This window comes from Anas acuta, chromosome 1, assembly GCF_963932015.1.
Source record: "Anas acuta chromosome 1, bAnaAcu1.1, whole genome shotgun sequence".
Classification (NCBI taxonomy): Eukaryota; Metazoa; Chordata; class Aves; order Anseriformes; family Anatidae; genus Anas; species Anas acuta.
This window is the reverse complement of record NC_088979.1, coordinates 112,342,541-112,358,588: the sequence shown is the minus strand read 5'-3', so window position 1 is coordinate 112,358,588 and position 16,048 is coordinate 112,342,541. Positions and strand designations below refer to the sequence as shown.

The window sequence follows — 16,048 nt, the reverse complement described above, 5'->3', positions numbered from 1 at the left end:
AAATGGTGTAGCCGTGGGTATTTTAACTTGTTCTGTAGTACTCTGTTTTATTGCTAATTTGGATTAGTTAGATACCATATTAACAGCTATAGATGAGTTACTTGTGACCCGATGATTGGTGAAAAATGTGTTTCAGGGTGTGGGGGAAGTCTAACTGCTAAAGTCCTGCACAGAGTATAAGACCAATGTTAAATTATAGAACTGAGTAGTGTTGAGAGTGTCTAGGTATTAGCCAAAACTTTTACATTGGCTGTTCAGTGCTGGCAAGGACCCAAAACTTATGAAAATGCTATTTTGTTTTAGCGCAGTAGATTTACAGTAGTTTCATTTCTTGAATGAACGTTTGAGTTTGGTTGACTTGTCACTACTTCTGTTTTTTAGGAGTTTTTTTGAATTGCTGCTGTTCTTTGGAAAGGATGAGTTCTATGAAGATCCTTTGAAAGATATATTAGGTTCAATCCAGGTAGTGTTGCCTACTTTCATATAAACCTTTGATAATACTATTTTAGTACATGTGAAGACAAGCTTTTTTGTGGATATGTAACCTAGAGGAAATATGCCATTATAATAAGAGATTAGTTGCTTTACTTGCAATTATACCAATAAATTAATAAAAAGGATATTTTTAAGGGAAAGCCATTTATTCTTATATTGATCATCAGTATTTCTATTGGAATTTTTCTGGACTAGGTAAAACGTAAATCTTTTTCTTTTTAAAACCATTTTTTGATTTAAGACATAATATGTGGTTTTCCTACATAGAAGAAAGAAGCTTTGCTTGTTTGTGCCTAATTAGAGCTTAATGTCATCTGCCATCCAGTGTGGTGTTTTTTTTTTTTTTTTTTTTTTTTTTTACTGCCTCATGACATGAAAGGTCAAGTTTACCTCTGTGGTTTTAAACAGTAAATTTGGAATTGAATATTTCATTGAACTCTTCAGGTCAGCATGAACTGGTTGTTTAAAACTATTTTACTCTTGGCTAGGCTGGGACAATTTTTTGGTATGTCCGTATAGCACCATATAAGAGAAATGTTCCCAGATTTAACATAGAGCCTCTTTTTCCACCATATAAAGCTAGAGTTTTCATGTTTTTTTGTCCTTTTTTTGGACCAGGGCCAGTTTTGAGAATTGAGTTCAGTGCATGTGAAAAAAAGCACTTGAGCCAAGCATGAGAGAATAAACTTGATGTGGAAACAAAGGGTGAAAAACAAGGCTGCTTATTCTGTTAAGACTGACCATGAAACCGCAGTTGAAGGAATAGCTATCCTGTGATTTTTACATTGACACCTCTGTTATCCCTGCTGCAAAGTCAGCACCGCTTACCTTAATTATCTAAACAGCAGCAATTATATTCTTACTGAGAATTAGTAGAAGAATAGGGTCAAGGAGTGGCTTAGCGGCCCCATGAATGGGTACGGTCTCTTGCAGAAGAGTAGTGGGGTGTTTCAGTAGTCCTTTGGTAAGTGCTTTTCAAAAAAAGTCTATGAACAAGAAAGAATTTTACCAAGTGTGATGCATAGCAATTTATTCTGTGTGCTTTTGTATTACAATTCCCAATTGCCTTGACTTTTAAACGATGAATATATTAAAATGTATCTTTACATAATTTTCTTGATAAAGAACATCTGAATCTGTTGTTTAATCAAACTGGTAGTGAAAACCATTGTTTCATTTATTTAACTGTTCTCTACCATTGAGCATATTCATCTGAATATGAAAGGAAACATTGAGGAATTGAAAACAAAGGAATTTACAGAAAAAGAACATGTGAAGAAGTTAATTGTGTATGGATAGAAGCTATTTTTCAATTGCGTTGTTAGTCATCTCAGCTTACTTTATAAACAACCCACAAGAAAGCGAAGATATCATTTTAGTTCAATTTCAAAATTAGATACTTCTTTATTGTGACTGTTATTGACAGTAGAATTCTTATGTTGATACTTTCACCAGCAAGTGAAAATTGGGGAAGGGAGGTATGGAACTTCGCATATATGAAAATTCTGGGTGGCTAAAAACATTACATATTGTTGTAGGCAACCGTGATTTCGGTTAGATAGAAATTTGGATTGAAATGATTGCTTGAGGGATGGTGATTCATATGGCTTAGTTCAATTTTTCCCTTAAGCTTGGAAGAGTTTAGACTTCATCACTGCATCACAATTCTAGTGTCAACATGCCTGAATCTGTGCAGACTAGCATCAGGTGAAGACTTTTCCCAAAGAGTTGTGCTGCCATTGTTATGCAAATGGAAGAGCCTTGCTGAGTGTCAATAGAAAATATTCTGGCTTCCGCAGTTCTGTGTTACAGAAAGAGTTGTTGCTTTAGGACTTTATGTAGGCAGTCAAGACTTCATAGGTTCAATTGTTGACTAAGGAAATATTGAACACGAATGGGTTTTCTAGTTCAATATCTTCTTGGGTGGTCTAAATATATTTTTAGGCAACACTTATTTTCATCTTTCTAACTGTGTTTTCTTTTTACTTGTAGGAATGTCAAAACCTTCTAAATAGATACAGAAATATGAACTTGGAACTAGTGACTCGAATCATTCGAGATGGTGGACCTTGGGAGGATCCTGTATTACAAGCAATTCTGAAAGCAAAGCCTGTATCACAGGAATTAGGTACTTAATTTACCTTGTAATTGTTCTTTTTAGAGTGCTGGAAAATGTGCTGTTAGGCCTTTTTGATATTGGGATCAAATGTTGTCAGCTGGTATTGGACACAATTTTTTTCAGTCCTTCTTTTGAAACAAAACTAGATCTCTGTGCTAATAGCTTCAGTCTACTTTTATAATACAGGGATCAAGTTACTTGGATAAAAGAAGCTACTGAGCATTCACTTATAAAATGTGTTTACAACATCCATGTGTTCTAACTCAGGAAGAGCATATAGAGAAAGCTGACTTCCGTTAGGCTACTAACGTATCATTATCAGAGAGGTCCTGATACGTAGTTTTTTTCTCATGGTACTGTGACTAATTCAATTTTTTTTTTAATTTTATATACTTGGGATTGGGGCTTTTCTTGGCTCTGTTTAGAACTAAGCCTAATTAAGCAGCTACATCTGTTAGCTACTTTGTGTTTATGTTAGTATATATAGTATAGTTGGGTTTTAAAGAAGGATTATTTTTTTCAAACCATGCATGCAGACAAATGTAACTTGGCAGTTAATGAATGTTTGCAAAGGTAAAAATGGCATATCCAATCTACAGTGAAGTCGCCTCTAGCCTCTTCTGTATTTGCTAGCAATGTTAATGGAGGACCTCTTGAGAACTGTTTCCATTTGATAGTGATAAAAATACTAGTTCTTCTCCAGTTACTATGGTGCAGTGAATGATTCAGATTGACTTTATGGAATAACCACATTGTTATAAACGGAAGAGGAAGAACCACGAGAAGTGGTTTGATAGCAAATTAATCTGATTCAGTGGGCAGTCTTTGATTGTTGCTTGTCTCTCTTGTGAAGTAAGTAGTTAAACATCAGTTTACCTTTGATTTTTATTACATATCTGATAAACTTCTAGGCACATACATACAGAAACAAAATGAAAACAAACATTATCCTTGTTTTATTCTGCATTGCATGACTCAACTGGGAGTTTTGGTAGTTATCATCTGGAGCTAGGTGTCAAATGGAAGAGATAGTTGTAATCCAGTAAGATGAATAATATATAGTAGAACATGTAAGGAAAGAATGGAAGCATGTATTACTCAGGAGGAATTTGAAATGTTTTGTTCAGTCTTTATCTCTCCAGCAAAGATTTAGTTAATCATTTTCCTTACTGATTTCCGTGGTCAGCATGAAGCCATTTGATTACGACGAGTAACAGTTCAAGAACTCTTCTTCAGTATTACCTGGCAGAGGAGAATGAGACTGCCTGTTGTCATTAGCTGATCAGTTTGTTTCCTTTAATGGCAGGCTACATCTCCTTCCCCTCTGCCTATGTTTTCTTCCGCTTCAAATCTGCTGATTATCTCCCCTCCACACATCTCATCTGTGATCACAAACACTGTATTTTAGATAACACCTTTTGGAAGTGTTTTCTTTTTTTGTTTCACTTCATCTAAAATCTGATTCTTATGAAATCTTAAAGCAAACATTCTGTGCTGCTTTATAGGCTGGCAATATTTGGTGTATGTTTTGAAATTTGGCCATAGAGATCCCTCAGGGATCATTCTTTCAAATGAGGGAAAACTGCTTATTATTGCTGAGTCATCAAGCATTACTCATGAAAGTCAGATAGATGAGTAAATACATACTGTGTGAACTACATAATCTTGTCCTGGATTCATCAGTTACACAGAAGGTTAGGCCAAGACAAACTTCGTTGTGCCTGTTCTTACTTGAATTGTAGTGTACTTTGGGATGTTGCAGTGCACATTGAGATGGCTGGAAAGGAAGGTAGTCTGGGGTTTTAAGGAAAAATAGCAGGGTTTGATATACGGGTTGGAATTTTTTGCAGCATAGATGCAATAAACAGGTGATGAAGAGTAGGGCAGCCTAATTTGAATGTCCAAAAGAGTATTGTAGACAGGGGAACATTCAGTTGAAAATAGTTAATTATTTTTGAAACTGATGGTTGGCATCTATCTCTCCAAAGCAAAGCACTGCATATGCTGCCTGAACAAGAATAGACGTTTTCCCCAAGCTGTTTCTAATATATTGCAGACTTGTGTAAATGCTACTATAGTTAGTGGTTGTCTTCTGCTTTGGAGACTGAGAAGCCTTGTAAATGCCTTCTTGGAAAAAGAGGGCATTCCATGACAGGGAGGGAGCAGAGCCCTGCATGTTGTTTAGCTGGAACTCACAGCCTGTTTAAAAACAGAGGCATACTGAGCTAAGAATTTACAGCACCAAGTGGGAATGTACCAGAAGCAGTATTGTGGACTACAATCTTTCCTTGTTGGAAGGAAGAGAATGCTCTAGTCAGTATACACGCATACAACATTTTCTTGAAATTAGGAGAGAATAACAGGTAAATCTTTTTGGCCTGAGATTTTTGACATTATTGTTCAATAATCTGTTTTGTACTGTTTGCTTAAGGAACCGATGATGGGATTTATTACCTGAAGTATATTAACTCAAATGTAAGGAGAGGCGTTTACATGACCTTAAGGATTATTCTATATCATTACTGTTTACTGCAGTTCAGTGACCATTGTTAGACACAGTTTTTTCTTTTCCATCTTCACCTTTACTATGCTTGTACCCCAAAATGCTAATGGATGGTGGGAATTAAATCTTCAATTAAGTTATAACTTATCTACTAATGAATCTGATCTAAAACCTTGTATCACTTCCAGTAATGCATTTGAAATGTTCACTTGCTTTCATGAAATACAGATGGCAGAGAAAATGCTGTTTCTGAACATAAAGAATGACTTTCACATGGGAACTTATAAAAAAGTCTAAATGAAAGCTTGTCACACAAGTAATACTTGATTTCAGGAAAACAGTAGTACTACCTAGCTTGTAGTACTACAAGCTATGCACTAAAAATGTCTTTTTGGAATACTTCTCTGTCTCACAGGAGTTGTGGAGAATACAAGAGGCATATTGGGCAATAGTGTCCAAGATAGTACATAAACATTAATGCACTATTAAGACCTCAAAGTGCATTTACTTGAAAAGATACAAACAGTTCTCAAAATAAAAGCAGCTTTATAGCATTTTGTAGATTCAAGTGACACTTCAACTTGCAATGATAAAAGATGCTAGAATCTGTGTAATCTTTTAAAATCTCTATTTGTCATCTGTAATATATGTCATCTGAAAGATGACATATTTCATTATTTTTGAATGGCTAATATGTGTAGTATTGACTATTTCTTTCAGCTGAAATTATTTCATTTAAATACTTAGCTTCTAGATAGGAAAAAATGAACTTCCAGCAAGCTAGGCTAATATTTAAGGGTATCTAGGCGTTTAGGTGTGGGGGAAATGCCCAGCATTATTTTTAGAGGAAGGAACAGTGTATATATTCCACTTCTCCAAGCAAAAACAGAAGTGTTAAAAGATATTTAAAGCAACAGCTTGTGAATTGCAGGTAACTTTTTCCCCACTCCAAGCTCTTCCATTTTAATGTGTAAGAATATCCTGAGTTGTTTTAAATACTTATAGTTACAGTATTGGAAGTGATGTAGGTCCTGTAGTTCAGACAATCATCTAGATTCCAGTGCTGAGAAAGGAAGGATTTTTTTTTCTTGGAAATGTTCATATTTGCTTCTGAGTTGTATGTATTTTCACTAATCCTTTGCAGCACCTTGTGTTGATCAACAAACAAACAAATTACTGACATAAACTACTGTTATAAGAAAAATGATTTCGGAGTAAAAGGACAGATTCTTGATGATGGCATTTACTTAAATATTTGATAGCTTCTTTAGCAGAGCCTTTTTATATTATTTGTTGACATAGCACTGTTAAAAACAACATTAAATTTAAATATATTTGGTGTTTGGACTTCATATTCTAATTGCCTTTAAATCTTTCTTTTCTGTACAGTTAACAAATATTTAAGCTCTGAAAATCCACTGTTCTTTGAACTACGTGCCAGATACCTTATTGCCTGTGAACGCATCCCTGAGGCAATGGCTCTTATCAAATCTTGCATAAATCATCCAGATATCAGTAAAGATCTGTATTTCCATCAAGCTCTTTTCACCTGTCTTTATATGTCACCATTAGAAGATCAGCTATTCCAGGAGGTATTGTCAGTATACATTTTTTTAATGAAGTGGTACTTGTTGTGTACAAATTGTTGAGAGGAGCATATTGAACTCTTTATTTTTGTAGAAGCAAATGTCGTCATAAAATCAGGCAACTACATTGGTATTGCTTAATTTAGTGTGTGGGCTTAAGCTCTGAAAAGATAAATGTAAGTGCCTACAAATCTTGTTGACCTAAATGCAATTATTTTGGTCAGGTTTACTTACAGATATATTCCCAAAGTAACTTAAGTCATTAACATTTTGTAACTAGAGTTTACTGAGTGTGATTTTGCAGTTGACTACTATTGCATCAAAACCACCTGAGCCTACTTGATGTTGGTCCAGCGTTTCATAGATGATAGTTCTGTCAGTTTTAAAATATCTTTAATGTTGCCACAGTATGTAAAATGACACCCTCTGTCTAAATGTGGTCCTACTGTAACCACTGATAGCACTTACCGGAAAAAATACTTTTCCTAACTTTGTTATAAGAATGAAGTATCATAATTCAAGAAGAGGCTTTTGTGTAGTCTTTTAATTACTCAGGCAATTATTCTGACTCATTATTCTAAGAATCTAAAAGAGCTTTAAATCTTTCCAAAGTCTCTATTTGCAGACCTACACAAAAGCTGTTCTAAAGAAATAATAAGTTCCTGAAGTTTGCAGTGGTTTCTTTAATATAGTGAGGTCTGATAGGTTTTTTATTTGTATTAGCAAATTTATCTAAATTGATTTTATTTTAATTGTATAGCACTTGTTGAGGACTGATTGCAAGAGTGGAATTGAGATCATCTGCAACACTGAAAAAGAAGGGAAGACTACCTTAGCCTTACAACTATGTGAATCGTTCCTAGTCCCACAGCTCCAAAATGGGGACATGTATTGTATATGGTAAATACTTTATTTATGGTGAAGCAGCTTAGCCGATAATAAATGCTTAATGCCAAAATGAAATTCATCTGACTTTGAGATGTAGTTGAAGTTTAAAAAATAGATTATACATGACTTGTAAACGTTCCTAGTACATCTGTTTTGCCTGTTGCCTTTTCGCACAGTCCTGTACAGTGGTGTTCTACGTAGTACCTAACCCTAGTTAACTGCTTCCAAGTAACGGAAGAGTGAGCCTTTAGATACACTAGGCTGTGAATAAATACCTGTAAATACGGCATTTATTATTAGCAAAGTGTAACAGTATGCAGTATGTAGGCTCTTGCAATGCAAGTATTTCCTTGTCCACCTAATTAGATCACTCTGCTTATAATAACCAAACTGTATTATGTCACAAGTGTGTCTAAAAAGAACATATATTTCTGAAATTATGCAATCTTTAATACTGTGGCTCTGTTCATGAAGTAATTCAGAGTCTTCTAGGAAAGGATTAAGAATAAAAAGGTTTAACAGTGTCTTTGTATACGCTGAATCAGCTTGATAGTTGGACACTTTTGTGGCTAATAAGCATTTTCTGAAGAGGTGTCAAAACAAATTTAATCATTGCCAGAACTGAAAAATGTCCGTGGAAAGTAATGCTTACATTTAGCCTGTATAATTTCTTTACCTGAAGTAACGTCTGCATATCTTGATTAAAGTATGATTAATTTGTCTGATTATGTAGTTGAAGCAGAAAGACTTAGCAAAGATCTGAAGTTTTTCAATCAAGTGAGATCAAATGATTGATCTGTATAGCTAGTTTTAACATGGAGTCTTGAATCTATAAAAGTATTTCACTGTTTACAGATTTAAGGAAACTGTAGTGAGACATCTCTCTTTTTCTAGAGAAAGTAACGAAGATCAGACATGCTGAAACAAAGTTTTATTAATGAAATAACATTTACTTTAACTATTGGACAAGTAGTTGATTGCATTGAATCAACCTTCAGAAATCTCAATTATAGCAATCTAAATTTTAACATGATTTATTTGCAAAACCTAGTTATTCTGTGGCATTTTTCATTGAATTGTTCCAAAAAAGAAAAGGTGGCCACTACTATCCCCATGAGACAAAGTTCAACCAAAACAGATACATAGCTTTTCTGAGCCTACTGACAAGTGTTATAATGTAATCCAATTTTGCTGATTCCTTCCCAAATGCTATGTCTCTGGAGTTCTTGCTTGTTAGGAAATTTGTGAATGTAACCTGTTAGTTACATTTAGTGGTAGTTATGGTTAATGTTTTCAGTTTCAGGGGTTCAGTCTTTTAAGAAATGCACTGTAAATATTGGTTGCTTTTCACCTTTTGTTGTAATAAGATACATGTTAACCTTGTTCGTGCCCAGTTGATTTCCAGCCATTTTGAAACAGGATGTCTGCCCTTATGTTCTGGTAAAGCAGGCGTCAACAGTGAAATTGCTAACCAGAAGAGACTAAAGTACTGTTCAGTACCCGTTTATCAAGAGAAGAATTTCCATATCTTATAGTATTTTAATCTTCAAAGTATAAAACTTGTTGATCTTTTAAAGAGTTTAGAGCAGTTATGTCTAAGTAGCTAGAATAGCACTTGAGTTCTTTACATATGTTGAGCCATGTTGCTTATATAGCCTACAAGAGAAGTATGGGTTATCTTTAATAGGTAACGTAAGCCAGGACAAAGCTTGTGTAGCAATTAAATATGACTGTACCACTGTTCCTGCTTTGTAAAAAGTAGGAGTGAAGTTAACCCACAACGTGTTCTCCCTAGAGAAGTTTTTTATGTCCTCAGCACAGCATAAATCATGTTGCCTTGTTTGGAACTGATGACCTTACAGTTCCAGTAGCAGCCACTACTAGCAAAGATAAGATAACCAAAATAGATTAGAAAGCTGTAAAGGGCAGGTATTTCTGTGAAGAAGCCTGTATGAGTTAGGTCTTCAAGCTGAAACCATTAGGTCTCGTATGATTTCTGAGGAAGATGGACTTCAAGCAGATATGTCATAAAACTCTGCAGTTTTCCAGATTCAGATGATCTGAATTATTTTTCTGAAGTGAAAGCCTGCTGATAGATAAACTGCTCACAAAAAAAAAAAAAGTTGTACTTGGTCTTGTTAGAAATATTTGTGTACAAGGTTACTGGTCAGAAATAAGTCCTTAATGACATGATTGAAGACTTTGTAGTATCAAGAAGTGATCTCTCCCCAGGAAGACAGAATTTTGATGGAACAGCTGTAGCAGAATGGCTTGCCTTCTCTGTCAGGCAGTCTTTAAATGATGTTTTGGCTGTTTTCAAGCTATTACTGTTCATTAAGTCAAGGAATTCCTTTGGACACGTTCAATCGGTCTTCGGCCTTTAGGTATTTTTAGTGATTTGGGTAACAGCGTTCAGCATGTACATTTCAGTAAAGTATATACTCAATGCTCAAGGAAATGGCTATCAAACTATCAGAGTCAATCCTGAATATCATTTGTAGTGTGGTCAGACATAGAAATGGAGTCCAATCAGCAGTTTAGGAATGCTTTACATAACAATTTATAAATATGAAAGTGAGAAATGTGCCTGAGAAGGCGGCTTCATGTCTATGTGGAGGAATAGACCTAAAATATATGACATCAGGGTCTAGTTGAACTGATGTAATGGCTTGCTCTTTACCCATGGAGCTGCTCCTTCTTTCAGTTTGCTCCATTCCTTTTTCAGCTCTTTCTTTGTGCCAGCCCTCACACTTGTCTGAGCAAATCGCATGCCACTTAAACCACTAATCTATCATAAAAGTAATTTGGAGTTTTCCCCAGGATTAGTGTTGAGATGGCTTGTCTAAAATGGTATGAGACAACGCAGAGGAAAGAAGAGCAGCATCTGCTATTCAGTTTAATGTTAATAACCAGTGAGTTTGGGTTGCATTACTAAACAGCATCCTTAACAGAAGTGTTGTTTTCTTTCTTTTTGTACACTAAGTTGTGACTTTAACTGAATTTTTATGAATGGTTTGGTCCACAAAGACTCTAACTCTTTTAAAACTTATGTGGAAAACTTGCAAAGAGATTTCAAGATTATCAGCCTGGTAAAGGAAGAAGTGAGCAGTTTGTATCCCTAGCAAGCCTGTAGGACTATTTTTGTGGGTAGAACTTGTTTTGCATTGTTTACCCTGTTTAAGTATGATCTTTCTTTCAAATTCAGTTTTCTTGGGTTCTGAATGGAAGAAAACCATTGAGATTTCATGTCTGGCTCAATTAGCACTTAAAATGTCAAGCAGAATATGGAGCTGTCCTAAATATAAAAGTGAGGTTGGTGTTCTGTCATAGTCAGTTCTGTCACTTCTCTTCATGCAGGCGTTGACCGCGCTAGGACAAACTTAATTTCAAAAAGTGTGTAAGATATATATCTGGCACAGACTAGGGGCTCTTGAATATCAGCCAAGTATTTTGTCAGTATCTATTTGCTTTTCCTGAGGGAGGAGGCTGGTGGAAGGAAAACAATTGTCTTCCTTCAGAAGATGGAAGTTAGTTAGTCTCTGGTTTTCATTGTCATGATATAATGGGATTTTTGCCTGGTCTTAACCTCATTGACTCCTGTGTAAAATCTTTGATGGGGTGGCAAATAACTAAAGATTAGATCTGTTGCCTGGTAAAGTCTGAATTTAAGAGCATAGACCTTTTTACAGACGGTAGATTTCAATCAGCAGTATTTTATAGACTAAACACATTGTCTGTGTACAAGCTCTGCTGCAGGAGTCTAGCAATCTATTCTTAAATTCCCTTATGTCAGTTTGAAAAGTTACTTGAGTGATACAGATGTATGAATAGCAGTAGAACCTGATACTTTGATACAACTGCTGTGGGCTAGAAAGTTCGATGATGACAGTAGTCAGAAAATAAAATTATGTTGTAGTATGTATAACTGGATAAAAATACTTCCTGTCAGCAGACCATACTGGAGACTAGGTTTTTACAATGCTCCTGTATTCCACACCTAGCACATATTTTCCAGAAGGATTCCTCACTGTTAAAGTTACTTAATCCCAAAACAGATTTGGAGTGTGTCTAGAGCTTGCTCTTCAGCCTGATGTTTGCTGCCGGTGGTATGAAGAGCTGCATGGTGTAGCATCTGATTTTATTATGCAGTTCTCTGATACTAAACAGAGTACATTAATATGTTGTTGCATATTTAATTGGCTCAGTGATAGAAGATACCCTGAATGCTTTAACAAAGTGATTAAGTTGCATTTTCCATTGTGCACGTTGTGTACAATTATTTTGTTAATTAGATTGCTTATAAGCCCTCAAATATGAGTTTAGTTGCAGAATACGCATTGTTCTTTGTAGTACAACATGCTTAGTGATGGAGTTCTTTAAAACTCAATCAAAATATTTTGTTCTGTACTTATAGGGACCTGATCTTCATTTGGAGTAAACTGCAGCTTAAATCTAACCCCTCAAAACAAGTATTTGTCGACCAGTGCTACCAGCTTTTAAGAATTGCTACAAATGTCAGAGTAATTTTTCCTTTCATGAAAGTCATTAAGGATGAAGTAAGTTTTGTTCTGTTTTCTTTTTTTTACCTTTTCCCTTCCATCTTTTTTTACTAATAAAAGTGAAGAGAAATGTTTTTATTGTGTAATGGCTGCTTCTTGTAGAAAGTCAAGGGAGCAGGGAAAGACATAAAATTAAAAAGCTTTGTCAGGTTCTAGAATATGTGTTGATATTATGGTTGTCCTTGAACTGTAGTGCATTTCTATGACTTATTTGACTGAATTCTTGTTGAGTAAGTTTTTTCTTCTAGCTGCAGAAAATTTGGGCAATGTCATCCTGCAGGGAAACAAGTGGGGAAATGGCTAAGAAATGAGTAAATGTGAAAGATTTCTTGTCTGTTTGTTTTAAGCCAGGCTCCTTATGGAACTAGGAATTTTTTAATATCTGTGTTTTCCATCTGCCTCTCACTCTTGTTAAGTTCTGAATCTTTCCACCAGTTGTAACCAGATGTGAAAAAGTGCTTAATGTAACATGAAGGAAGAGCTAGTCTAAGATGACAGTTTGCTTCAAATCAATGTGCTATATTTCAATGTAACGTGTTAGTTTTACTTCATGAGCAACTATGGATAATGTAAAATGTGATCCTTTGCATTCAGGAGTGCTGGCTGATTGCAAGCAAATGTTGCTTTTTATCATTGGCCTGGCTGAACAGAGCTTTTCCCTATTCTGCACCCTAAATATTTGGGTAAACTAATCAGAAATTATTTTGTTAAGGGTGCTGTTCTGCAGTTCTGATTTGCTGTTGTTCAAGGTTTTAATCTCAGTATGTATTCTAAAATGCTCCTGGTAACATGAATAACTTGATGTAGTAGCTTTAGGAAAAGTTGCATGTTAGTTGTATTTGCATCTCAGTGATAAAATTCTATTTAATAACCCACTCTAACACACATTTAAATGTAGGTAGATTCTAATTATTCGTACACTTCCCTGAAACTCTTCTTTCTTTAATCTGCCTTATGTTGGGCAGCATGTTTCTGAACATCCCTCCCAAATGTAAGTTCAAGAACTTAAAAATGTAAGTTCAAGAGAGGGAAATGGAGCTCGTCAATTCTGAAAATTGAGGCTTGTTAGAATGCTTGGCCATGGGTTGTTATGGTTTTCTTGGTGGTCATTGTTGAATATCAAGGGCAATATTTTGCGGCTTGTGTTTTTCTCCAATGCAAGTGAAATAAATTAAAGCAGGGGCAGAATGGAGAGTAACTGTAGAATTATAGTATGAAACAACCTAGTTAATGTGCAGATAAGAAGATATTGTCATTCATTGTTTAAGCATTGTTTTAAAATGCATGTGACTTCAAATAATGTTTACAAGTACCATGCTTTCTGAACTCCTAAGTATTTTGTAAGTAGACAAATATAAATACATAAGATATTGATGTTGGGGCACTGTTTATATTAGCTTGTCAGCCCCCCTTCCCACCCTCAGATTTTTTTTGACTTTCAAGCTGTAGACTTCTGTAATCCTGTAAGGAAAGGAACTTTATACAGTACTGCATACTATGATTTCCTTTCTGCAGGTCGGTGAGGATGGTCTTCAGATATGCGTTGAGATATGTGGATGTGCCCTGCAGTTGGACCTCCGTGAAGATCCCAGTATGAAAAGTCTCATTTACAAAGCAATTGCTCACTTTCTGCCAAATGACTTGGAGATCCTCAGGATCTGTGCGCTTTCGATCTTTTTTCTTGAACGCACCTTGGAATCTTACTACACTGTTGAACATTTATATAAATGTGCAGATGAAGAATACAATGAATGCACTAGTTCTGTTCAAAACCGTGTACGTTTTGAATTGCTTCCAATTTTGAAAAAAGGTCTGTTTTTTGATCCTGAGTTTTGGAATTTCTTGATGATCAAGCAGAATTGTTTAGCATTATTGGGGGATAAAGCCTTTGTTGGCTTAAGTGAAAGTACACTGGAAAACTCTACTGCAAATGTAGAGAAGCTAACGGAGTACAGGGCTCTGAGTGAGGAGCAGGTTTGTCCAGCAGATGTAAGCAATGGGGAGCTTGACTCTGAAGACCTCTCTGAAGCCCACTCCAAAGGTAATGCCAAAAAGAACCATGAAGCTCTTGAGGCATCTAAAACGTTGGATAATACTGTACCAAGCCACCGCTGTGTAATATGCAACAAGGAGTTCCTTGGCGATCACATTGTGAGACATGCACAAGCTCACCAAAAAAAGGGCAGTTTTTCCTGTGTACTTTGCACCAGAAAGTTCAGGCAAAAGGGACTCATGCTGAAACACTTAAAGAATCATGTCAGAAAGATAGAAAGGCAACATCTTGCTGCAGTTCTTGAGGCTGATCAGCAGGCCCCTGTTTTAAACGAACTAGAATGTTCTGATGTTTCTCTTTCTCTTGAAAATGGGAGTTCTGGTGGTGGTTCTAAAGAAGAGGAACCAGAGATCGCAGTAGCTCCAAGTGCAGTTGCAGAAGAGGAGAATGCTGAACAAGTATTTGATGCAGTAGAAAACCATCTAAGTGACCAGGATGATGTTACTGAAAACAGTAGTTGTGACAGCTGCTTTAATAATATCCCTGATGCTTTAAGTACAGAAAGTTTGCCTGAAGATGATGAGAGCTCCAGTAAAGAGTCACCTATTCTACATAAAGTGAATGGAGCTTTTTGTCCTCAAAAAGACATTGATGCTATGGATCAAGAAGGAAGCTTTAAGTGCCCTGCTAATGGTTGTGCTAGAGTGTTTAAAAAGATAAGATTCCTCAATAAACACGCAAGAAAAGCTCATCCAACTGATTTGAAGGTGCAGCAACATATAATGAAATGGAATAAAGGAAAATGTCGGTTCTGTCAGAGAAAATTTGCAGATTCCCAACATTTTATAGACCACCTGAAGAGACATGTGTATCCAAATGTTTACTTTTGTTTACACTTTAATTGTAATCAGAGATTTAAGCTGTCAACTGAGCTTGCAGAGCATACAAAAAGTCATAATGTTTTTAAAGCTCAGTGTAACTTCGCAGAGTGCTGTGAGCTGTTTGAGGAGCTCCCTTTGCTGTATGAACATGAGGCTCAGCATTATTTAAATAAAACTCCAGAATGCTCAGAAGATGCAAGTGAAAAAGATTCTTCAGATGACCCTTCAGAACTTTGTAGTTACCAAGATGATGACGAATCCACTAATGAAAAAGAAACCGTAGATTTACCAATTCCAACTTGGAAGTCAAGGAAGGATTCGACAGAACCAAAGACATACATTCAAAGTGTAGAGAAAAAAGCTAACAATGTAATTCAGAATGGAAATGAAAGTTCATCTGAGGGGAGTGCTACAGTTTCGATAGACCAAAAGACACCTGTGTTACAGCCAAATCCGGAGAACTGCAATGCTGTCAGTGACCAACTAGTCAATGGGCACAGTGACCTGGATCAGACATCATCAAAGTCATCAGAAACACCTTTGGACAGAGTGGCAGATGAAACAAGGACAGAGAATGGGTTGGTGTTACCTGTTTTACAGAACTGTCACGATATACCACAGAATAATGCTGCTGCCTCACAATTACCTTCTAAACCAAATCAGACGACAGAGAATACTTCATATGGTGTCATCTTAACAAAACCGTATGTTAGACCCTTGCCTCCAAGTTACCTTGATGAACGATACATTAGCATGCCAAAACGTAGAAAAATTTTGACTGATAAAGTAGATGCTCACTCTGAACAAGACAAATTTTGTAGCAAATCAACAGAAAGATTTAGATGTGGCAACTGCTTGACCATCTACTGTAATTCAGAAGCACTTGAGGCTCACCTTGCACAAAAAAAGTGTCAGACGCTCTTTGGATTCGATTCAGATGATGAAAGTAAGTCTTACAGTCCTTTTGGGTGGATGGGTGGGTTGGTTGGTTTGTTTGGAGGCAAATACTGACCAGGTAGTGGTC

The 16,048-nt window shown here is 36.0% G+C and overlaps 1 protein-coding gene across 5 annotated transcripts in view; it reads left to right on the top strand.

Moving 5' to 3' along the window:
• ZNF654 (zinc finger protein 654) overlaps window positions 1–16,048 on the top strand; it is a 130,506-nt gene that overhangs the window by 15,135 nt on the left and 99,323 nt on the right. For 3 of the 5 annotated variants that reach the window (XR_011099762.1, XM_068692989.1, XM_068692990.1), the window contains exons 3-8: window positions 382–463; window positions 2,488–2,623; window positions 6,507–6,709; window positions 7,464–7,603; window positions 12,006–12,147; window positions 13,666–15,970. Coding sequence is in view for 4 of the 5 variants with exons in the window: in XM_068692989.1 (XP_068549090.1) it covers window positions 382–463; window positions 2,488–2,623; window positions 6,507–6,709; window positions 7,464–7,603; window positions 12,006–12,147; window positions 13,666–15,970 (3,008 nt within the window). In the remaining variant the exon portion in view is untranslated. The remainder of the gene's footprint in view (window positions 1–381; window positions 464–2,487; window positions 2,624–6,506; window positions 6,710–7,463; window positions 7,604–12,005; window positions 12,148–13,665; window positions 15,971–16,048) is intronic. The other 2 variants (XM_068692992.1, XM_068693001.1) reach the window with 2 other exon arrangements.